The following is a 24,580-nucleotide window of genomic DNA, read 5'->3' as shown; positions in this document are numbered from 1 at the left end:
TCATTATATCAAGTGTATTGTGTACTTTTATTTTCATAATGAAATCTTGTGTCAATTGCTCTCGTGGATATAGACTTTATTGAACCACGTATATTCTCATATTGTTTTATTTATTTGCTTTCATATATATATTGGTTGTGCATAAATTGTGTCTTGGTGCTTGTTGCAATTTACATGTTCTGCTCATCCTATACTCCATTTCTACAACATTTATTAAAAAAAAAACAAAAAAATAAGAAAAAGAATCATACTCTTATCCAATCAAAATTCATTATTATCTGAACCAGCTTCGGCCGAGTTCACAATCGACGATCCAGACAAAATTTCCGCGCCACTCGTTGGTTCGTTCGCATACTGAGCAGACGCCGGTTGTCGAATGGCGTTATCCATTGTGCCAGTGGCTTCCGGTGTTCCGATCGGAGTTCCCCTTCTTTCAAATCAAACGGTATTGGAAGCTTTTCTCAGGTTTAGTTTCAAGTTTTATTGTCATTTTCCCCCTTTTCTCCTTCGTTTAGCTGCCGAGAAAATGTAGTAAATCAAAATGTGTTGTGGTCCCGAACTCCACTGGTGCAGTCCAGTTCAGTTTTTCGCTCTCAGGAGTCAAAGCAACCGTAGTGCTGAGGCATTTCAAATATTATTTTCTTGAGTTTCTTTTCTCGGCAACCGAGTGGCCATGAGGGAAATCGATTTGGCTGTACTGTCTCCGTGATCTCTCCTGGTTAATATCCCATTTACCATATAATCGAAATTTGTATAATGTGACATTGTTTGAAATGCCCTTTCTTATTTTAAAATAATAAAAAGTACTCTTTGATATGTTTTTTTTTCCTGTTATTGTTATGTTTATTTTTCTGGATTCTGGTTTTTGATGATTATATTTCTCAAATTGCAGGTTTTTAACTGCAGAAGTTTGCAAAAGGATGGAAATTTCGGCGGCCAGAGATTCGGTGCATTCAAGATGAATGGAAATCTTAATTTTATGGCTAATTCCGTTTTAGGGGATGACAGCGATTTCCTTAACTATGATGTGCCATTTCCAAGTGATTATTCCGAGCTTCTTGAACAAGTATGCTTGTGCTTCACTTACCCCATGTTTGGGAGCCTTAGATCTGGATTCGTAGATTTGGACGAAGTTTAATACAAATTTCTGTAAAATTTTGTCTGAACTCACTCACATGCAAATCCAAGGTTCAAAATCTGCTCCCAAACACAATATCACGGTATTTAGTTTGCTAATTTCTTGCTTTTTTTGTTTGGAAAAGTTAATACTGAAGTTTGAAACGTTTTCCTAAAATGAGGGAAGAAAACTAGAGCATGCATGTGTGGACAATGAATCTAAAACATCAAGAAATGTGGGGGTGGGAGCTTAAATGGATCGAGGTCACCACATCCCATTTACTGCACACCAATCTCCTTGCACCTTGTTAGCATTTTTCATGCAATTGGACCCATTTGTGCCAACATTTTTTTGTAAGAGGGACATACATCCTCTCACAATTGTAATTCTAGTTATTTTAGGAAAAATATAAGAGAAAATAATAAACTTGATGGTCAAGAAGTCCCTGGCACCTATAGAGTTCAATACTATTGATCTTTTATGTATGCGAAAGGAGAAATTTAGGAGGATGTAATACATGCAATACAAGAAGGTTTGGTAAATTGCAGAAGTGCTTTGGGTATGTTGTATGATACTAGAATACAATTAAAATTAAAATGAAAGTTTCGTAGTTTGGCTTAAGACAAATTATGCTATGTGGATCATTTAAACAATATATCTAATAAGTGGAAGTTTCTAAAATGAAAATGCTGAGGTGCATGAGGATTATAAATTTAAAAGATAATTTAAGGAATGAAGGCATGGTAAGTTAGGCATAACACCTCTAGAAGATAAGATAGGGGAAGAACTATTAAGATGAATTGAACGCTTGCAATAAAAATAAGGAGAAGTGAACCAGTTAGTAGAAAGAGAAGAGGTAAACCTAGAATGACCTGGGCCAAGATATTAAGGAATTAAGGATTTGAGAGAAGTGCAACTTTTAGAGGGCATTGCCTCCTGATTGTACAAAGTGGCAAGAGAGGATTAACATAGTCAACCCATCCTAGCAGAGTCAAGGCTTAGTTGTTGTTTTATCTTTTTGAGTTTCCTAACTTTCCCTTCTTTGAAGCAAAACAAATGTTGTTGCTAGGGCATTTTGCATTTTGTAATGTTTAATCAATCCAAACTTTACTTTACTAGTGACTTCTTATCGTGTCTTTATCCAATTAATCTAAAACCTCCACTTTTCAAGATGATCCTATTTTAGCTTTTCAATTACCTTTCAATTCTTATCAACCAACACCATATCACTATTAATGAATTGTGAATGATGTTAATCATTGGCTTAATGAACTCAAGAGCCAAAATTCCTCAAAAACTACATTTATGACTCTCGTCTTTAGGTCTTTGTATTGCAAAAGGTTTGTCTTTGCTGCAAAGACACAAGGTTTGACTTTGTATAGATGACACAATATTTGATTTAGTAACTTGCTATTGATGGCATGGGGCTTTTCTTTTATATGGATGTATCAAGATGTGTGTGTCTTCCTTTTTGTTACTTGCTACTGCTTTTCTAATGTTGGCTTCCTTTGATCTTTAATAATCACAGGCGAAAAAAGCAACTGAATTGGCCTTGAAGGATAAAAAACAATTGATGGTGAGTTAGTATGGAGAAAATTTTGAAAATTTGAAATGTGGAATTGATAAAGGTATGCAACATCTCTAGAATTGTTGTAGCTTGTGACAAACAATTTTATTACAGGAGATTGAATTTCCAACGGCTGGACTTCAGTCTGTTCCAGGTTTGTTGTAGTTGAATTCCAATACTTCTTCCACCCTATCTTGCCCTTATAATTCCACAGGCTATATTCCCTTGAGCTTATACCATCTCTCACTTTAGAAATGCATTATCAGGCGATGGTGAAGGGGGTATTGAAATGACTGGAAGTATGCAGTTAATTCGTGAGTTTTGTGATCGTTTAGTAAATCCAGAGAAAGCTCCTCGAACCAGAATAGTGAGTCTGCATGTTTTGGAGCAGTGTTTACGGTCTGCTGTTTTCGTTTTTTCACCATCTTGGTACACTACACTTTTAGCTTGTGTATCAAATTTTACACTGTTATTGAAATAATCATACATGTAAAGTGATCAATGATCTTAGAAATTAGACAAAAAATTGTATACTGATGGCTCTGCTTTAGTCTTTCGATTGGAGTGTATCATTGGGCACTGGATTGTGAGTTTTGGTGTAATCCCAAGAGGTTAGCTAATTATTTACCCAATTTTCAAGCAATGCCTAAATTAAATTCAAAGCGTGTAAATACTACAAATATTTAACCATACAATCAATCACAAATCTAGAGTAAAATTAACAACACAAAACTAAAACAATTTATACAAACAAGTCCGGAAAATTTAAATGAGAGTAGGGATAGAGAAAACAAACACCGAGATTTTTACGTGGTTCGGCTATACCCGCCTACGTCCTCGCCTCAAGACAACCCACTTGAGGATTTCCACTAAACTCTCCTTCAACCAAGGCGAAGCCACCTTATATAACACTCCTTAAGTTGGGCGGAGATACCTGTTACAACCACTCTTTGTAGGCGGAGCTACCTCTCCAAGCGATATGCTCTCGCTTGGCCTGGTGCAAAACCCGAACCGCAAAAAATACAAATGAGAATGATATTTTTGTGTACAATGAAATGCTTCTTAAAAAGCTAGTTTGTACAATGAAAACCTAATGCACTCTTCACAAGATAGGATTTTAGCTCAACAGAGTTAGGGTGTTTCTCTGAAAAATATTTTTGAAATAAATGTGATTTGATGAGAGTACTTGATCTTTGATGTGAAAATAAATGCACAAATAAATGCTTTTTCAAAGATTCAAGAGCAATAAATGATTTATCCAAAAATGATTTTCAAAAATAAGAGTAGGAGAAGCTAGGGTTTACTCTCAAAATGATTTTTGCAAATAAAGAGTATAAGAGAGAGTAGATGCTCTTTGATTTAAGAAAATGAGTGAATGAAATGCCCAAATATGTAAGTATGCAAATACATGTGCAAAAGTGTATTCAAGGTGTTTGGGCTTGGTATTTATAGCCAATTTCAAAATATGGCTGTTTTATGGCCATTGGGAAATAAAATATAATTTTATTTCAAAAATTCTGACCGCTGGGAGCCCACAAATGCCTAAAACTGAGAGATTCGGTTGACTGACCCATGGTTCGGTCAACCTAGGACAATTTTCCTTTTTCGCGATTTTCGGTCTGTCGGGCAAATGATCCGGTTTGCCGGATCATATTCCTTTGAATGCCAGTCGACCAAGCTTATGATCCGGTCAACTGGGCCCTTTGAAAAAGTTGACCTTCAGCCATTCTTTGACTTTGGTCGACCGGGCTTATGAGCCGGTCAATTGACCCCTTTTGAAATTTGAGTTTTAAGCCCTCTTTTGACTTCACAAACACTTCAAACCTTTTGTATAAGTTATAACTTTTTAATTGAAAGGTTTTTCATGAAAAGATTGATTTCCTAGGGTCAATCTAAGGTCATTGATGAGCTTCAAATCATATCAAGTAAGACATACATTTACAATTGAAACTAGATACAATACAATTGAAAAATTATGTGTCTTCACCCTTGCTCTTCACATTTCCATGGAATGGACCACATGATGTGTTCTTTAAGTGTCTTATGGCTTCCATTTTATCTTGACCATTTGTGCTTTCTGAAATAGAAACCTGTTCAAGTACTAAATGCACAAATGAGATTCTTACGATTTGTTATTATCAAAACTGGATCGGACTCAAAAAGTCAACATGGATGATTGTTGCCTGCTAGACGTAAGCTTATCAGGTAGTGAACATGTAATCTATTTCTAGAGTGCACTGTGATAGGAGGCATCAAACCACTTTAATGCTGTGACATGTCTAAATATATATTGCAAATATATGCACATTATAAATTATATCATGTACATAGAATGAGCTTGTATATTTTATCTGCTAAATTTCACGTTTGCATATTTGATATTTTCCACAATCTATCTATTTAATTTTTTGCTTTCTGTTCATAATTTGCAATCAGTTGAATGCATTTTCCATCTTTTTATGAGAATAAAATTTCTGTGATAAATAATGTACTTATTTGTAACTATAAAAATCTATATTGAATCCAGTGGACAATGAAAATATGCATTAAAAAACCAAATGATGTTGAAGAACCAGTTGATGAGTTGTGGTTAGGTGTGAAATGCTACTTGAACCAGAGCTAGCTGGTTCTCTCGGCTATCGGTTGAGGCGCAGCAGTTGACTGGACATCTAAGGGTAAAACATTGTTTCAGTGTAGGCTGTGAGAGCAGTTCCAAATCAAAGCTAGTAGGACTTGGGGAACAGGGTTTTTATGTAAAAAAATTCCAATTTTTTTTTTCCTGATTAAGCTTAAAAACCTAAATAAGTGATGTGCAATTCTACAAATTTAGCAGGACTTTAGGGTGCAAACTACAGACTGTTTGGTGAAGCTACTAACTTTAGGGGCTGAGAACATTGATGTAAATGGTGCATAGAACTGTGGTTTCCTTTTTTACGGTGTTTTCTTTTGGAATCCCAGTGAAACTGGTCTTGTTGATTCGGCGAGTCAATTTTACCTCAGTGATGAAATTTTGACTGTATGAAAGTTTATTATTTTAATTTATTGTCTAGTTTAGTGAGTTACTAAGTTCTCTAAATTAGGTGTATGGTGATGCCATGAATTAATCATTTGGTTGGAAACAATTGAGTTACCAGCACAAATGTGTTGCAGATTAGAAAACCTTATAAGGTTGTGCCTCTTGATGGATGGTGTACTTTGCTAGTGGAGAGTCTCATGCTCATTTCTTTCTTCATCGCCGCATGGTGTGGAGTTTATGAAACAAGCTTTTTGGCTTATTCAGAGAGTGCTGGGTGTATCCTTGTTTTTGGAGGCTTTTTTGTTGATTCATTTTAGAGGTTTGGGGAGGCATAAAGATGCCACGATATTATGGTGTTGGTAGTTTTTACTGTTTTTTTGGTTGGTTTGGCTGGAAAGAAATGCTCATATTTTTCATGATCACACTTTGTCTATTGATTTAATTTCGGACAGGATTGTGTCTTTTGCTCTGAGTTATGTGTTTTTTATTTTAGGTTCTTTTGGTAGTGTTTGTTTCTTTGATCTTTAGTGTGATTGGGTTAGCCGGATTTTTATTTCTTTTTTTTTTTCTCCTTATATTATTTATTTTCTTTTTTCTTTTTGATTTTTAGTTCTATTTTAGGAGGATAGGATAGCTTGCTCTATTAAAAAACCACTAAAAGAGAATTTAGGTGAGTCAAGAGGAAGATTCTCAAATAGTAAAGAAAGTTGGTGGTGGGATCAAGATGTTCACAAAGCTGTAAAGACAAAAAGAATTTGGTTTAAAAGACGGAAAAAATATAGAAACATGGATAACTTTGATGAGTATAAAGAGGCGAGAAAAGATGTCAAAAAGACCGTTAGTGAAGCTAAACATAGATCATATAATAATTTGTTTGATATATTAGATATAAAAGAAGGGGAAAGAGATATATTTAAACATGCTAGAGCTGGAGAAAGAAAAAGTAAGGACTTAGATAATATAAAATGTATAAAAAGTGATGACGATATTGTCTTGGTTAAGCAAGAAGACATTAAAGAAAGATGACAAAGTTACTTTAGTAAGCTATTTAATGAAAATCAAATAGAAGGTTTAAATTCAGAATTGACAAATGAGGAAAAGACTAAAAATATGAGATTTATTCGCAAGATTAGAGTTAATGAAGTTAAATTTGCAATAAAAAAGATGAAAAATGGGAAAACTATAGGACCGGATAACATTCTAATTGAAGTTTGGAAACACTTAGGTGATAATGGAATTATATGGTTAATTAATTTGTTTAACACAATTATAAAAACTAAGAAAATTCTAGACGAATGGAGGAAAAACACTTTAATACCCATATACAAAAATAAAGGAGATATTTAAAATTGTAATAACTATCTTGGGATTAAACTTATGAATCATATGACAAAACGGTGGGAAAGGATAGTTGAACAAAGGTTAAGGCTAGAAACGAAGGTCTCAGAAAATCAATTTGGTTTTATGCCTAGGAGATCTAGTACAGAAGCTATATATATTTTAAGAAGATTAATGAAAAAGTTTAGGAAAAAGAAGAGAGATTTGCATATGGTATTTATTGATTTAGAGATAGCGTATGATAGGGTGTCCCTAAGAAAGTTCTATGGTGGGTTTTAGAAAAAAAGGGTGCATGTAATAGGTATACTAAGGATATGTACGATGGAGTTATGATTAGTGTTAGGACTATAGGTGGAGAGACTAGAGAATTTCTATTCAAAATAGGTGTACATCAAGTATTTGCTTTGAGTCCTTATCTTTCTGCTTTAATGATGGGTCATCTGACTGGGAGTATTCAAAATGAGGTTCCGTGGTGTGTGTTGTTTGCGGATGATATTGTATTGATTGATGAAACTAGGAGTGGAGTAGAAGTTAAGTTAGAATTATGGAGAGAAGTTTTAGAATCTAGAGGATTTAGGATAAGTAAAAATAAGATAGAAGATATGAAATGTGATTTCAATAATAGTAGGAGGAATATTGGAGACAAAGTTAAACTTGATGATGTAGAAATAAATAGTACTTGTAGATTTGGATACCTTGTGTCTATTATGCAAGTTGAAGGAGAAATTGAAGAGGATGTAATGCATAGAGTTAAAGCAGGTTGGGTAAAATGGAGAAGTGCTTCAAGTGTGCTTTGTGATTATAGAATACTCTTAAAATTAAAAGGAAAATTTTATAGTATGATTATAAGACTAGTTATGCTATATGAATCAGAATGTTGGACAATTAAGAAACAACCTATTCAAAAAGTGAAAGTTACTGAGGTGAGAATGCTTATATGAATGAATGGTATAACATTGAAAGATAAATTAAAAGATGAATATATTCGTAGTAAGTTAGGCGTAGCTCTTGTAGAAGATAAGATAAGGGAGAGACGACTCAAATGGTTTGAGCCCTTGCAACATAGACCACATAGCTCGTCAGTGAGGAAGAGTGAGTTAGTTATTGTGAGGTGAAGTAGAAAGTATAGGGAGAGACCTAAAATAACTTGAAATGAGATAGTGAGTAAAGATTTAATAGTCCTTAATTTGTTGAAAGATATTGTCCATGATCACATAAATTGGCGGAAAAGAACTCATGTAGCTAATCCCACCTTGTGGGACTTAAGGCTTGGATTTTATTTCTTCTTTTAATAATTATTTTTTTATCAAAAGAGGACAAACAATCTTTTTTTTGTTCTCTGCCAAGTTCCTGATGAACAATGGATTCTTCTCTAGACTATTTTTGGTGTTCTGTGAGTGCTGCCTAGGTCTGCCAATGGTGCTGCGCATTTTTGGTTAATGGTGCCTAATAAAGCTAGAAAAACACTTTAGTGTACAATTCCTGATCTGTGGTGAGCCTAGGTGGAAACAATTTACTTGCCAGTTCCCACATTGAATGATGTATAGTAAGGAGGTATTGTTGTTAGCATGATTGAGATAGGAAGGTTTGCTAGGTTGGGGGCCAAAGGATTGGTGGATTCATAGTTGAGAGATATGGACTGGGATTGGGGAACCATGATCAATTTTTTTTCACACAATTAATATGGTCTAACTGTGGATGATGAATTCTGATAGTGATTTTAATAATCAAAGGTAATTATGATGACCGTTTGGCTATTAGACTGTACATGCAATTAGAAGTGATTAAAAGTGGATACTACCCTTCCTAATTGATGTATTTAAGTAGCATGGTGATGCAGGGGCAGCATCAAGGTTCTGCAGCCATGGAGAAATTAGAAGAGAGAGGAAGGGGGAGTAGAGATGAGATATAAGGGGAAGAACTCACGTTCAATTCCAATTCAAATTCATCAACAACTCCTATAACATGGCTTTCACACACCATTTGTATGAAAGCCTAAACACATAAAATTACAAACATACCCCTAAAACTAAATTACCTTACAAGCATACCTTTAGAATACAAAAATACTACAAACAAACTCCCAAAATACACATAATACTATACTAATTAAACTAAATACATAATAAACTACTAATTAACCCAACAATTCTCGATACAGTTTTTTTGAAGTGCTTCAACATGGATCTTCTCAAAGCCTTGTTTCTTGTCCTACATCAACTCTCCCCTAGTTAGAAAAAATTCTGCCTCGAATTTTGAATTGTTGGAAGATCAAAAGGGAGAAGCAAACTTGGACTCTTCGAAAGCTAGCGCTTGAATGAGACAAGAGACCACGTTCCATTGGTAGCACCATAGACTTGACTTGAGAATTAGCATCAATGAGCTTGTCAGGATGAAAAGCTTTACAATAGGAATGCTTAAAGAACTTTGGTCTTCAAATACATTTTGCCTTCCTTGTAATGTCCTCAAGTTGAGTAACTATGGTAGATTCTTTGTCTTGGTTGACTGGTAGTGTGGACTTCAAGATGATCTTCCTACCATTGTAGTGGAAGACATATGTGTTCTCATGTCCTTGAGTCACACCCAAATCATCCAACCAAGGCGAACCAAGGAGTACATGGCTAATCTTCATAGGTATGATGTTACACCAAACATTGTCGAAATAGTCACCCATTTGGATAGGAACTAAACATCTTTCATAAACATGTAAGGTATAGTTATCAACCCAATATATCACATAAGGCTTTGGGTGAGGTTCTGAATGAAGCTGCATTCAAGTGACTCCACTTATGGAGACCACATTCAATGATTATTTTGCCAACATTTTCCCTGCATTTGAGAAAGGTGTTGAAAAGCTTAAAATTGTGCCCAAAGTTTGGCAAATGGCATTCCTTTTACCCATAATTTGTCACAATGTCGCTGAATTTATGCATATATATGCTGTAGCTATATATCACCAACTGTCCTGTAACACAGTCTCCCACAAGCCTTACTCCCAATTTCTCAAAAACTATGTTCAATTCACCTTGATATTGATTTTTCAAATTACAGGAACAAAATCAGATTTTTAATGCTGGAGTAACAATTACCAGGGTTTTGTGCCAAAAATTATTGCACTTGCTTGCAATATAGTGTCCACAATCAAAATATCTCCTTGCAGGCCAAAATATTGTGGAGAGAGTCCAAAATCTTGCGACTGAAGCAATTTCTCTCGAAACTGGAAGCAAGAGAAGACTTAAGCAGAGTCCCACTTGCAGGTTGCTGGCTTGTGGGGCTTGTGGATCACTGGCGGCAAGATTCTGGCTATTAAACTTTGGTCAAGGGGAGATCAGAGGTTGAGGAGTTCAATGGTGTTGGTGGTGTGATGAAAAAGTACAGGTGGTTAGGGTTTTTGAAGAGCTGATGGCTGGAGATATTTTGGACAGCGTGTGGGGGTCCTCCGGTGGTCAGACAGCAATGAACATTGAGGGGAAGGGTTTTGGGGGGGGGGGGGGATTCTGTTTTTGTTGATATGGGTGGTGTTGTAGAATCTCGGCTGGGAATTAGGGTTTTGAAAAATGGGACATGACTGAAATTTTCTGAAAATTTCAGAAACTACAGGACTGTTTTTTTTTTTTTTTTAAATTGAAATTTCAGAACAAGAAGAATCAGAGAGAGAATGATGGAAGGGAAACAGAGAGAAGAAGGCAAGAAGGACGAATGAAGAGGATGGAAGATTGGAGAAATTGCTGGACAGAGACTGCTGCAAGTAGAGGAAAGAGCAACAGAACTCAGACATCAGAAAGAGTTCAGAGAATTATGGGAGAGAAATAAGAGAAGAAGAAGAAGAGGAGAAATAGTAAAAAAGATTGAGGGCATAATGCTGCTGGGCAGCGGGGGATTAGGGACAGGACAAGAGATGAGAACAGAGAAAAGAAAGAAGAAGAGAGGATGAAGAAGAAGAGAAGAGGAGAAGAGTGAAGGGGAAATGGTTGGAATGAAATGGAAGAATGGAGATTGAATTTGGGCTCTAATAGATGCGGGGGCTGCATCAAATTTCTACAGCCATGGAGAAATTAGAAGAGAGAGGAAGGAAGGGGAAGGGAGGAGAGAGGAGATACCTGGGGGGAAAACTCAGGTTCAATTCCAATTCAAATTCATCAACAACTCCTACAACATGACTTTCACACATTATTTATAAGAAATCCTAAACAATAAAATTATACACATATGCCTAAAACTAAATTACATTACAAAGGTACCCCTAAAATACAACAAATACTACAAACAAGCCCCCAAAATACACATAATACTATACTAATTAAACTAAGTACATAATAAACTACTAATTAAACCCAACAATTCTTGATACAATTCTTCTTAAGTACCAACATGAATCTTCTCAAAGTCTTGCTTCTTGTCCTACGTCACTCTCATAATTTAGTTATTTGTTGTTCGGATAATTTAAATATTTTTTCTGAAACATTTATCATTTTTTACAACTTAAAAAAAAAAAAAAATTCCAATCAAACTCGAGATATAAAATGTTAAGAAAAAAATTATAAATTCCATGTACTACGCAAATATTAGTGTACAAATAAAATATGTAGGTGAGAGAATGTATAGTTCCTATAATCCATGAAGCAAGCAGTTAATGCACACATCTTAGTATATCTGACTGTATATACACAAATATATAAAAATAGACAGACATGTTGCCGAAGAATGCATTGCAAACTAATTGCAGGGAATAGCTGAAGAAGAGAAAAATAGAGAAGCTAATGCTATCCTGCATCGTGGCATGTCTTATAGGAAGAGCAAAGTTGATGGCAGGGTTCTAAGTTCTAACAGAGAAGGGTATTCGTGGATTTAGGATGTATCTAAGAAGTATCTCAAGAAGTATAATTTAGGTTTTTTTTTTTAATTCGTCATGCTCACATTTTGTTAGAAGTAATTGAAAAGTTATGACTTTGGGATATTATTCAGATTGAAATTGTGATTTTGTATTTCATAATTAATTATAGTGACAACAAAATGGTATACAAATGTGGTAATGTGTCTGATAATTAGTTCTTGGACCTCAAACTTAGTTCCTGCACCCCCTTGAGTGTGTATAGGTTTAGGTCTAATTCTGAAGTCCATCTAAACTCTAAGCCTACGTTTGGGAACACTTAAAAAAGGTGTTATGACACTTATCACTTTAAAATAAGTACTTATAAAAGGCGTGATTTTACTTGCACTAAATTAAATCCTTATGGCAAAAAGTGGTACTATAGAACCACTTATTCAAGAACTTTTTAAGTGATTTCCAAAAGGCAATAGCTTTTGGGCCACTTATAAGTAGAGAGGTGGTGCCATAATTGTAGCTCCCATGACATTTAATGGCAATTTTGTAAATTTAAAGAACTTCGCCCCTCTCTCTTTTCGCCCATCCCCTCTTCCTCTCTCCCTCTATCCCTGCTGTTGTGCACAGGCCTTCATCTGCAGTCTCTGCCACCCCCTCCTCCACTGCCGTCATTGTCCTCCTCAAGCCGCCATTGCCTTCTCCTCACCCTCGCCCACCACTATCCACCTCCTTCTCCGCATCACCTGCTTCCTTCTCCTCACACTGCAACATCCTCCTGCTCTGCTTTCTGCCTCCTGCTTCTCCTCTTCCACTCACCTCCTCCTCCTCCACCCCTGCCTGCCCTTGCTGCTTCTTTCCTTGTGCATTGTCGCCACCTCCTCCTTCTTCAACTACCTGCCGCTACCACCTTCTCCTCCTTGTCAAGTGCCCTCCAGCCTCTTAGATCTAGGTTGAGAAGCATGCTTTTCAAAAAATATTAATAGTGTTAATTAAAATTATTAGTGAACAATAACAATTTAGTTAATTCAAAATATTAAAAATTGTAATTAAAAATGTCAATTAACATAAACTTAATTAAATTGTTAATTAGAAAATATTAGAAACGTTAATTAAAAATATTAGTTAAAAATAGCAATAATTTATTTAATAGAAGATATTAAAATTTGTAGTTAAAAATGTCAATCAACCTAAGATTAATTAAAATTTTAATTATAAAAATATTAATAATGTTAATTAAAAATATTAGTTAAAAATAAAAATAAATTATTTAATCAAAGATATTGAAATTCGTAATTAAAAATGTCAATTAACATAATATTAGTTAAATTTTAATTAGAAAATATTAATAATGTTAAAAAACATTAAATTGGGAAATATTAATGAAAAAGATTTTTTTATTATTATAATATTACTATTAATGTAACTTAACATTTATATATGATTTTGTTATGTATTATAGTATTTTAGTGTATGTTGAAAAATAACAATATTATTTTTAAATTCAGTGCTTTAAGTTCATATACGACTTATAATAAAAGTTAGTATCCAAATGGTACTTATTTCATCATCACTTATAATTAGGAGCTATTTTTAACACAACCAAACACTAATAACTTTCAGCACTTTTTTCATTCAGTACTTATTATCAATGCTTATTCAATTCAGCACTTTTTTCAGAAAAAAAATCATTAGTGGTTCCAAACAATCCCTAAGCTCATCTTGAGGGACATGGGTGAACTTTGGAAGTGGGGATGGCTCAGCTGATTGAGATTAATGTGTAAGGTTTTGTCTCAACATGTGCATGATTACTAGTTTGCAAAGTTGTTGCACTCATATTTAAATCATATTTTGCTCAGTCTTTGATATCTGGTTTTTTGATTCTATTGTCATTTTCATCTGACTTCAAAAACCTAAGCTGTCGTTTATAAACTGAAAATTTTACATCAAAACTTGCAGTTTTTTCCAGAGGCAAATGAAGTGAAATTTGCAAGAAAATCTATCTTTGGAGGAGCTTCATTCAAGTTGGACTATTTGACAAAGCCTTCATTATTTGAGGATTTTGGCTTTGGGTCTAAAATTAAAATGGCAGATCGTGTAAAGCCAGAAGATGAACTATTCCTAGTTGCTTATCCATATTTTAATGTCAATGGTAGACTGAAGTTCTCCAACTTCCCATAATATTCACTCCATAAGTTTTATTTTGCCCATTCTCTTTGCGATTCAGAGATGCTTGTGGTGGAAGAGCTTTACAAAGAAGCTGTCGTGAAAACTACTCGAAAACTTATTGTATTCAATGGGGAACTTGACCGTATAAGATCTGGGTGTATCCTTTTTCTATACATATATTTGATGTTGGTTAAAATTTACTTGGTTCTTTAAATTTGGAAAGTTATATTGAAGCTTTGAGGTACCCCCTAAATATCATTGTTTACAAGTTCATTCTCACCTATTTCAAACGTTTTCAATGATAGCCATATTATATTTTTTGGTTGATAATCCACTGCTGCTTGTACAGTGAGGCTTTAGGGAGGATGATATGATGTTAAATCGACTTCCTTGGAATTACCTTAAGAAAAAGGATTCATTAAATTGTATGTTGTAGTAGCATCTCTGAGAGAAAACTGTTGTTCTTTTTGGTTTGCGTAGACAACATTTGTCCTTGAGAATGAGATAAATTCAGATTATCCGCCATTCTTCTATCCAAAACTAGCTGCACTTTCAAAGACGCTTCTGCCCAAGATGGAGACGGTGTATTACATCCACAATTTCAAAGGACGCAATGGGGGAACTCTTTTCAGGTTTGCTGGTTAATTATTTGCTAAATTTGACCAGTGTTAGGCATGCTGAAGTAGATTTTGTAATATTTGTCTGGTACTTACAAGTTTCACTGATTAATTCAACTGTATAATTCATTTTGTTAAATCTTGTTATTCTCTTAGATGCTACCCTGGTCCCTGGAAAGTCATTAGGAATCTGAAGAATAAATGTATCTGTTTGCATCAGCAAGAAGTGATGCCATCCCTTAAGGAAGTTGCCCTGGATATTCTTCCATCAGCTGGACTCAGTAACTAATTCAGCTGGTGAGCAATATCAATTTATTACCCATAAGGGAATCCATTTATGATATTCTGTTTGTGTGACCGGTCCACATTGCAGATTTCTGCCTTTAGACCTAGGTATCAAACTGCTGTACCAGTGAAATGAACTGTTAGTTTATACTTCATAAATGTTGGACAATGACTATCTGCTTCTTTCAGTGAAAGAAAACCCATAAAAGATAAGGTTCTGTATCTGATAATTTTTTGTTGCCAAAATAAAGTTTTCCCAATATGTTTGTCCAAGGCTTAATGAATTGTTCATTATTTTGCCAGATTCCTTTGTTCAATGTTATGTGTAGGCGTGTAGCTACACTTTTATACTATTGCTAAAATATACGGACTGATAATTGTTGATGATTATCTTAATCTTTTGGCATTATTAGTATCCTAATTAGTGTGAGTTAATAAGGGTATTATGGTCATTGGCATTTACTTTGACATGTATTATAAATCAGTATTGTAAAAGGTGTTCTCAAGGCGTGCTTCAGTGCTTTAAAACGCCCCTAGGCATATTTTAAAATGCAGGACTCCCAAATGCGTACGCACTCTGCAGCTGGGCGTATGCCTCCATTGCCAATGCCCTTAGCCGGGAAAGATCCAGTCCCTCCTGGGCCTCCTTGATGATGGCAGCCCCTCGACGAAGCATCTCCCTCAACGAACCATCCCCCTCGACGAAGCTACACCCTTGACGAAGCCTTTCTTTGACGAAACCGTGTTGATATTCTTTGACGGCATTGTGTTGATCTTTCTCCCAAGAGACTCCTCCAACGTCGTCATTTCTCTTGCCGACCCCGATTTCCAATTTTCTCTCTCTCTCTGATGGATTGATTGGTGTCTTTGAATCCCTCTCTCATCTCGCGTATTCGCAGTTTCTCTCTCTCACACGAACTCGAGTCTTGTCTCTCGTCAAAAAGTGGGTCTCTCCATTCCCAGTCTAGTCGGTATTAATGACCTGTTCCCCACCCCATTTTTTCTTCCTTTCATTTTTACAAGGTGTGAATGCCATATAGCTCGTTAATTTATTTTTGACCTTAAAACTTTTTTTCCCATACTATTTTTTAGTTTTAAAATTCAGGCAATAAATTTTGTAACATATTTTAATAAATTTGTATTAACATATATGTACCTCCTCCCTTGGAGGCCTATGTCTCGCCTTGTTAGGGGTAAAACGCCTCACCTTATGCCTTGGCCTTTTAAAACATTGTTATAAATAGAGGGGGAGACCTATCATTGTGATTATGTCTTCCATTTTATCCAATTATTCAACATGGAATTAGAGCATAATTCTAAGACCTAAACCTAATTGTTACAACCACCATCAGAGCCGAAGCCTAAAACCCTAAATTCGTTGCATGTCTACCATCACAGAAGAATTTCCAGCAACACTATAGCCCTAAAAAACTGCCAACAGTTGATAGAAGCCAGAGCAGTCGTAGGAAATTTCGAAGGCAACACTGTTTGTTTAGAGACAAAATCCACTAGATTTTGCAAAAAACACGAGTCATCTACAGACACTACCGATTTGCCACACGCTGGTCGAAGGCTGCCAGGACTGATACCACACGCTAGCGTGTTAAGGCCAATTTCAAGCATGTTTCTAGTTTGAATTCATCTAGCAGTGATCCCTCTATGAAAATATTGTTGAAGTTTTTTCATGATGCTTCTTGTCCAAAAATCTCACCTTTTTTAGTTGCTTATGTTCGACATGAGGAATGTTTCTTTGATGCTTCTCGAAGTTGTTTGTCAATGTTTATAGAATTTATTGGGTCTCAACAGTGGTATATGTTGTGTGTTTGATTCGTACTTTGTGGGCTTGTGGGTTGCATTGGTTGTTGAAGGTTGTGTATGTTGGGGTGGAGTTGGTGAATTTGAAAAACATGTTGTTCGCTGTGTATTTTTGATCTACTGCTCTATCGAGGTTGTATGTGTGTTGGGATGGAGCTCCTAAATCCCAAAAGTGCGTCTCCCTTGTTAGTTGCCTATTCGAGTGAACATGGTACTATAACTGTTTTAGAGGAGGACTATTCATAGTTCCTGTAGTATCAAGCATCCTAACAAACATTTCATTACATTACATCTTTTGCTTAGAAGAGTAATCATACCGTCTATATGTTATCTGACATCTCTCCCACAAATCCTTGGATTATCAATTCTACTACAACTAACCATATGACAGATGCCACCAACTTCTTTTCTGCTCTCTAGTGTTCTAAGAATTTATCTCAAGTTACCCTTGTTGATGGGTCTGCTATTGCTCAAATAGGAATAGTAAATCTGTAATGCCCAGAAAATTCAGGCTATATTATTTTTTTTTTTCATTTTACTTAATAAACTCTGATACTACAAACTGTAAACAAAGTCAACCCGGACCCAAAGTGGGGTACCAGGGATATACATGTTCATAAATACATAACAACTGTGTAGCGAAAAACATGATAAACCTGAACCTTATACACAATACCAAAGTGCTACTAACTTCATAATTATACATATACATCCTCAAAAATCTATAGAAATATTCGAGGGACACACAAAATCCCTCTTCCAGCTCAAACACTTATCCTTCAGTTAGGGCAGTACTAAAATCTCCTTTATCTTGGAGCTCGCTCTGCTCGTCTGTCTGGATTTCTTGAAATGTTTGAATTCTAGGGTGAGACACCTCTCAGTAAGTGGGATAGATTAGCATCAATGTGTGGCACATGAGTTCTATTGTGTTATAAACATATACTATACATAATTAATTGTAACATAATTTACTATAACTGATAAGTCAGGGAAAAATTTGTTTTGTATAAGTCTGAAGAAATTTTATTTCAACATAAACATATTGTGTCATAATAAATTTCTGTATGCATATAAATCGTCTGCTATATCTATATAATATTGAAATTCTTCCCTGGATAGATAGTTAGCTGATATCATGTATTATCCTCACATGATTGGGTTGTGCAGGTTGTAGGTGAGACCTAGCAATGGTTGACCTACTATGTCAAGCCAAAACTGACTCATCTGTAAGTACGATTGGCTTTTCCAGCTTGGTCCGGACTGCCAAGGGAGTACACTACTACACTAGGCTTAATCAACTGTCTATTCACCGACACTCTATCTGAGATGTGTGGTGGCACTAATATTAACTGATAGCTACGGTACCGTGCTTTGGAACTAAACTAAGTTATCTGGGTTCTGCTATCATATAATACATTTCATAAATAACTGTAATATAACTGTTTTATGGTTATGTGTAAAATATGTCATAATAATATTTATGAATAAACTGTTATAAATATATCTAGTCATGACATCTGGGTCGACTGAAATATCATGACATCTGGGCCGGCTATAATATTATGGCATCTGAGCTGGTTGAATTATTATAGCATCTGGGCCGACTATCACGATATACTAAAAATATCAGAAGTTTTGTACTGTTTATAGATTTTCTAAAAAATTCGTTATAAAAACATGTTTGTTTTGTGTAACCATAAAATAATCTGACATGCTAATATTTGCAATAAAGTATTTATACTCATGCCACACAAGTGAGTGCTATTCTATAATATGCTAACTGTCTGGGAAGATTATATTTTTTTGAAAAATAACAATAAATCTGTTTCCAGGGTTTTCTTAGTTCAAGCATCAGATTTCTCAAAAACTTATATTAATTCATATATACAATTTCTGAATCAAATGCTATATTTTAAACGGTAAACTTTCTGAAAATACCTAACATAATCTATCCCCTTACTTGTTTCCTAAAACTATACCCACAAGGAATTCAATACTATGCTTGCGGCGCCCGCATGAAGCATGTATCCATAAACCCTAATTCAATCAACTTAACCTCAGAATAACAGTCACTCAACATACCTAAGCCCACACGATACTAATAATTAGCTAAATTTCTAAAAATAACCTCCTCACTCAGGTTTTTGAGTGGTGCTTGAAATATCCGATTCACAAAATTATTCTGGTTAAACAGCAGAGAATTGTCGTCGGGATCCTGAAATCACGTTTATCAACTGATTCGAGCTAAAATTAGGTGAGAAATTGAGGAGAGAAGGAGGGAGAACTGCAACCCTAAGAGAGCGAAAGAGGAAAATTTGATTTTTCCTTTCAGAAAATGAACTGCAAGATTTACATATAAGCTACTGTTAGACAAAATTGTCGACAATTTGGCTTTTAATCAAACCTTCTCACCATTTTACCCTTAACTGTGCTGTAGTAATTACAAAACCGTCGATGATTTTCTGCTCCCCCACTGAATCGTCGACAGTTTGGTCTATATCAAACCAAATTTCTTCTTTTCTTTTATTTTTCTTATTATTCATATTTTTTGGGTCTTTACATTTTCTCATCCTTATATAAATTTCGTACTCGAAATTTATTATCTATCTATAGTACCAATCTTAAGAAAAAACGCTGAAATTTTATTAATTATCCTCACTTATAGCAGAGAAATATCGTGGTTACATATATGGTTCTGAAAGATTACAATAACTAAATCAAAATTCTCCCAAAATCAATCAAAACAGAAAACTACTACATTCAACTAATTAATCTGTACAAAAATTTCCTTACATACATGATTTCTTACTTGAACCATTACCTTTCCTTGGCTAATGTTGGATCCCACTAAATAAATATGAGTACTTTTGATGCATTTCCTCCTCTAACTCCCACAAAACTTTCTCAACTGCATGATTCCTCCATAGTACTTTCACCAGTAGGATTTTCTTGGTACGTAATTCTTACTATTTATGATCTAAGATCTGAACGGACACTTCATCATAAGATAAGGTCTCACCAATCTCTAGTGCTTCATAACTTATTATATGAGATGGATTTGAGATGTATTTATTCAACATGGACACATGAAATACATCATGGATTCTGGATAGCGCTGGGGGTAACGCTAACCTGTAGGCAATTGGGCTAACTTTTTCCAATATCTCAAGTGACCCAATATACTTAGGGCTAAGTTTACCCTTCTTCTTAAATCTCATTATCCCTTTCATTGGTACAATTTTTAAGAACACATTATCACCTACATTAAATTTCAGCACTCGTTGACGGTTATTTGCATAGTTTTTCTGTCGGCTTTGAGCTATTCTAATTCTTTCCTTGATAAGTTTGATTTTCTCAGAAGCTTGTTGTACCCTCTCTGACTTCAATATATGCTTTTCACTAATTTCATCAAAATATAACGGAGAGCGATACCTCCAACCATACAATGCCTCATACGGGACCATCCCAATACTGGTATGGTAGTTGTTGTTGTAAGCAAAGTCCACTAGTGACATGTACTTAATCCAATTGCCTCCAAAATTTAGCACACAGACACACAACATATCCTCCAATATTTGTATAGTCCTCTCTGTCTGTCCATCGGTATGAGGATGAAAGGCCGTGCTAAAAGTCAACTGGGACCCTAAAGCTCTCTATAAGCTTTTCCAGAACTGAGACGTGGATCCCGATCAGAAACGATGGACACTGGCACTACATGCAGTCTGACTATTTCTTGTATATATAGCTCTGCTAATCGACCCATGGAATAGTTAACTCCGATGAGAAGAAAATGGGCAGTCTTCGTTATTCTATCAATGACTACCCAAATGGTGTGTAACGACCCAAAATTTCATATCATTTTTTTATAAAATAGAATAAAATATAAATAGACTGAGAATCATTTACTCTGATACTCCTATAACGATTACTGAAAAAACCTATGCACCAGAAAACATAATACTGTACAACCATATACACAATATCAGAATTCAGTATTTCTCCAAAATATATGTACATAAATACATGTCTTTTCAGCCTCATCTATCAAAATTCTTGGACTCTATCTAAAAATACATTTCCCTGAAAACACTTACCCTACAAACAGGGCAGTGCAACCGACCTCCCTATCTTTGAGCCTGATCTGCTCGTCTAGTTGGATCACCTGAAAAATGTTAATTTACTGGGATGAGACAACTCTTAGTAAGAAGAAATATGCTATTACCAGTGTGTGACAATTGAGTTTACGTAAATAATTTTACTGATAAATAGCTGAAACTGAGATAGCCTGTAAAATAATACACAGTATAACTCACACCTAAGTGGTTTAAAAATATATCTGTAATATTTGAACATTTTATTTAATTATACTTCTAGTATTATAATATATTTGTTGTTATCTTGTGAAGCTGTATATATATATAAACTGTATGTCATGATTTAACCCCTCATGACAGAGTTGTGCGGCTTGTAGGCGGGACTTAACACTGGTTGGCCCACCAGGATAAGTCAATTGAAACTCTATCAATCATCAGATCAGCTATACTGCAATCCCTCTAAAGGCTTGGTAACTGACCTCTGTCTCGTCAAACTGGCCGCCTCAACTCAGATTTTTGGGCAGCCTGCAATCTCTCCAAGGTATGGTTGACAGAAATCCCCACACTATTTGAGATATGTGATTGCACTCTGATATGAAATAGCAACAGTATTGTGTTCTGCTGACTGAATCTGATTGAAATAATTCATCAGGGCCCAATACTATATAATACTAATATATATAATTATCTTATTGTTTCATCATGATTCTAAAATAATCATAACTTTGTAAATCTGATATGAAAACACTATAATATCTGAACTGAAATAACTATAATATCTGAACTGAATAAACTGTAATATTTGATTTGTAATATCTGAACTGAATAAACTGTAATAGTTGAGTGTTATGGTTTTGAAATTCTGGAAATCATGGTATTTTGTAAATACTGTAAAATATGTGTCTATATATATACTGTGATTCATAATTCTGTAAAATATGGTAAAACATATTTCTGTACAAAAAATACTGTAAATCATGATATTCTAAAAAACTATATAAATTCTGAATTGTTTTGATATTAACTTATGCCACATAATTAAATAAATAAAAATCTCTGTACTGAAATCTGCATTTTCTGATAATGGAGATAATTTATACTCTATAGAATTTACCCCAAAACACGTGTATATTACTGATAAAATTTTTAAAATTCCTAGCATAGCATATGACCTGACAAATTAGACTCATTTACTGATTTCTAACTTACGCCTACGGTGTTCATAATCTCACAATTCTGAAATTATACACATACATATTTCCTTGTTAATCAACTGAATTTTTAAAATAATTTCCATACTTATATTTCCTGAATTTATAAATTATTTATCATTTACCTAGATTCCTGAGAACACCCACTAGATTCTCTAACCTGCCTGCAGTATAAGCCCAAAAAAAAATCTTGAATTCACAACTCCCAAATTTAATCATCTCAAACACTAGTATAACATCTAAAATCAAATCTGGGTTCAGAAAAACTTACTAGTCAAATAACCTTTAAATAACATACTTACCCTGATTTTGGGATGATTTCTAAACTTCCCAAATCGAAATTCTATCCTGGTTAAGTTATAGAGAATCTCCACAGGGTCATCATGGTAGTTTTTGATCGTCGAACCGGGAAGATATATAGCCAAAAATCTAGAGAGAAGGCAGAGAATTTTGAATTTCTAGAGAGAAAATGAAGAAGGAACTAATTTGCTCGCTGAAATCCCGATTTTCGCATATATATAGATGACTTGACACGTGGCTTCGTCGACGAGCCACGTGTACTCGTCGACAAGATGAAGAAGGTAGTTCGTCGACAAAGGTAAGGATCTCGTCGACAAACCACTAGGTCCAAAACACCCCCATCTCGGTATCTTTTCGTCGATGAAACATTGAACTTCATCCACGAATCGTATAAGGGAGTTCGTCGACGGAGCCTGACATTCGTCGACAAAGCCTGCTTTGCCTACTTTAAATTTTCTTTTTCCTTTTTATTTAATTACTATTATTTTTTAGGTCTTTACATGGTGTCCTGTCCATGAAGTGCCGACGGTAACCCCAGAACGAAGTCCATAGAAATATGCTCCCACTTCCATTCGGGAATGTGTAGTGGTTGCAATAGTCTCTCCGGTCTTTGATGCTCAGCCTTCACCTGCTGGCATGTCAAACACTACTTTATGTATTCAACAACTTCTCTCTTCATATTGCTCCACTAGAAGGATATTTGCAAATCTCTATACATTTTCGTACTTCCTAGATGTACTACATATGGGGAACGGTGCGCCTCTTCCAAAATAGTCTTTAATTCTGGCGTCATTAGGTACACACAACCTACTACGAAACTTCAGAGTTTCATCATCTGAAATATTAAAATCAGCTCCTTGTCCGCTCTGCACTCTAACTTTGATGTTTACTAATTTTGCGTCTTGCATCTGCGCAATCTTAATTTTCTCCAACAAAGTCGGCTGAAGTTCCAGATGAGCAATTGCCAAATGACTGCCCTCTACCAGCTCTACACCAAGTCTTTCTAAATCCATCCTAATCTAAGGTGCAGTCACTATTGCTGATACGAATGCGCACCTTGATTTACGGCTTAATGCATTAGCTACCACGTTAGCGTTCCCTGAGTGGTAACTGATGGTATAATCGTAATCTATAATCAGTTCGAGCTACCTCCTTTGCCTTATATTCAATTCCTTCTGCGTGAAAAAAAACTTCAAAATCTTATGATCTGTAAATATTTCACACTTCCCACCATACAGATAATGCTTCCAGATCTTTAATGCATACACCACTGCAGCCAACTCTAAATCATGCGTAGGGTAGTTCTTCTTGTACTCTTTAAGTTGACGAGAAGCATATACTACAACTTTCTCCTATTGCATCAACACGCATCTGAGCCCCTTTTGAGATGCATTATTGTAAATTACGAATCCACCATTTCCTGATGGAATAGTCAAAATTGGTGCAATGATGAGCTGCTGTTTCAATTCGATTTAAACTTAGAATTCTTCCTTGTTAACCGTGTTAGAGGTCCTGATAGCCTAGAAAATTCCTCTACGAACCGGAGATAATATCCCACCGGTCCTAAGAAACTTTTGATCTTCTGAACATTCCTCGGTTTTGTCCAATTCACCACTGCTTCTATCTTTCTTGAATCTACATAGATACCATCCCTGGATATCACATGCCCAAGAAATGTAACTTTCTCTAACCAGAATTCAAACTTCTTGAATTTGGAATACAGTTCCCTTTCTCTAAGTATCTGAAGTATTAGCCTCAAATGTCTCTCATGCTTCTCGAGACTACTCGAATAGACCAGTATATCATCAATGAAAACCATTACAAATTGGTCCAAGTACCAATGGAAAACTCTGTTCATAAGGTCCATGAATGTAGCAAGAGCATTCGTCAGTTTGAATGACATAACCAAAAATTCATAGTGGTCATACCGAGTTTGGAACGCAGTCTTGGAAACATCTTCTGCTTTGGCCCTCACTTGATGATATCCAGAGCGAAGATCAATCTTAGAATAGATTCGTGTTCCCTAGAGTTGATCGAACAAGTCATCAATATGGGGAAGATGATACTTGTTCTTAACTGTCACTTTATTTATCTCTCTGTAGTCAATGCACATCCTCATCGACCCGTCTTTCTTCTTTACAAATAGAACTAGTGCTCCCTAGGGTAATATACTAGGTTTGATAAATTTCTTATCTAATAATTCTTGTTACTGATCTTTTAGTTCTTTCA

At 35.2% G+C, this 24,580-nt stretch overlaps 2 protein-coding genes across 9 annotated transcripts in view; one reads left to right on the top strand and one right to left on the bottom strand.

The window, feature by feature from the left end:
* The first annotated feature begins 269 nt into the window (after positions 1–269).
* LOC131156670 (protein LPA3) overlaps positions 270–24,580 on the top strand; it is a 33,182-nt gene continuing 8,871 nt past the window's right edge. The window contains exons 1-10 of one of the 8 annotated variants that reach the window (XM_058110527.1): positions 270–445; positions 893–1,066; positions 2,646–2,693; positions 2,799–2,838; positions 2,951–3,051; positions 13,820–14,012; positions 14,088–14,186; positions 14,544–14,661; positions 14,803–14,943; positions 17,914–18,278. In XM_058110527.1, coding sequence (XP_057966510.1) covers positions 377–445; positions 893–1,066; positions 2,646–2,693; positions 2,799–2,838; positions 2,951–3,051; positions 13,820–14,012; positions 14,088–14,186; positions 14,544–14,661; positions 14,803–14,935 — 975 coding nt within the window. In that variant the 5' untranslated portion in view covers positions 270–376 and the 3' untranslated portion in view covers positions 14,936–14,943; positions 17,914–18,278. Of the gene's footprint in view, positions 446–483; positions 719–768; positions 804–892; positions 1,067–2,645; positions 2,694–2,798; positions 2,839–2,950; positions 3,052–13,819; positions 14,013–14,087; positions 14,187–14,543; positions 14,662–14,802; positions 15,328–15,468; positions 16,008–17,913; positions 18,279–21,217; positions 21,326–24,580 lie in introns of those variants that run through there. The other 7 variants (XM_058110529.1, XM_058110528.1, XM_058110526.1 and 4 more) reach the window with 7 other exon arrangements.
* LOC131155898 (uncharacterized) lies at positions 22,848–23,364 on the bottom strand. Its single transcript, XM_058109347.1, has 2 exons — positions 23,068–23,364; positions 22,848–22,979 (listed from the first exon to the last, which is right to left on the bottom strand). The coding sequence occupies exons 1-2, from the start codon at positions 23,362–23,364 to the stop codon at positions 22,848–22,850; spliced, it is 429 nt and encodes a 142-aa protein (XP_057965330.1).

The sequence above is a fragment of the Malania oleifera genome, chromosome 5, assembly GCF_029873635.1.
Source record: "Malania oleifera isolate guangnan ecotype guangnan chromosome 5, ASM2987363v1, whole genome shotgun sequence".
NCBI lineage: Eukaryota > Viridiplantae > Streptophyta > Magnoliopsida > Santalales > Ximeniaceae > Malania > Malania oleifera.
This window is presented reverse-complemented; position numbering and strand designations above follow the sequence as displayed.

Coding starts and splice junctions, on each gene's coding strand:
- LOC131155898 (XM_058109347.1), bottom strand. CDS start 23,364: ATGGATTTAGAAAGACTTGGTGTAGAGCTGGTAGAGGGCAGTCATTTG. Junction 22,980..23,067: donor CATCTAGGAAGTACGAAAAT/GTATAGAGATTT, acceptor ACATGCCAGCAG/GTGAAGGCTGAGCATCAAAG.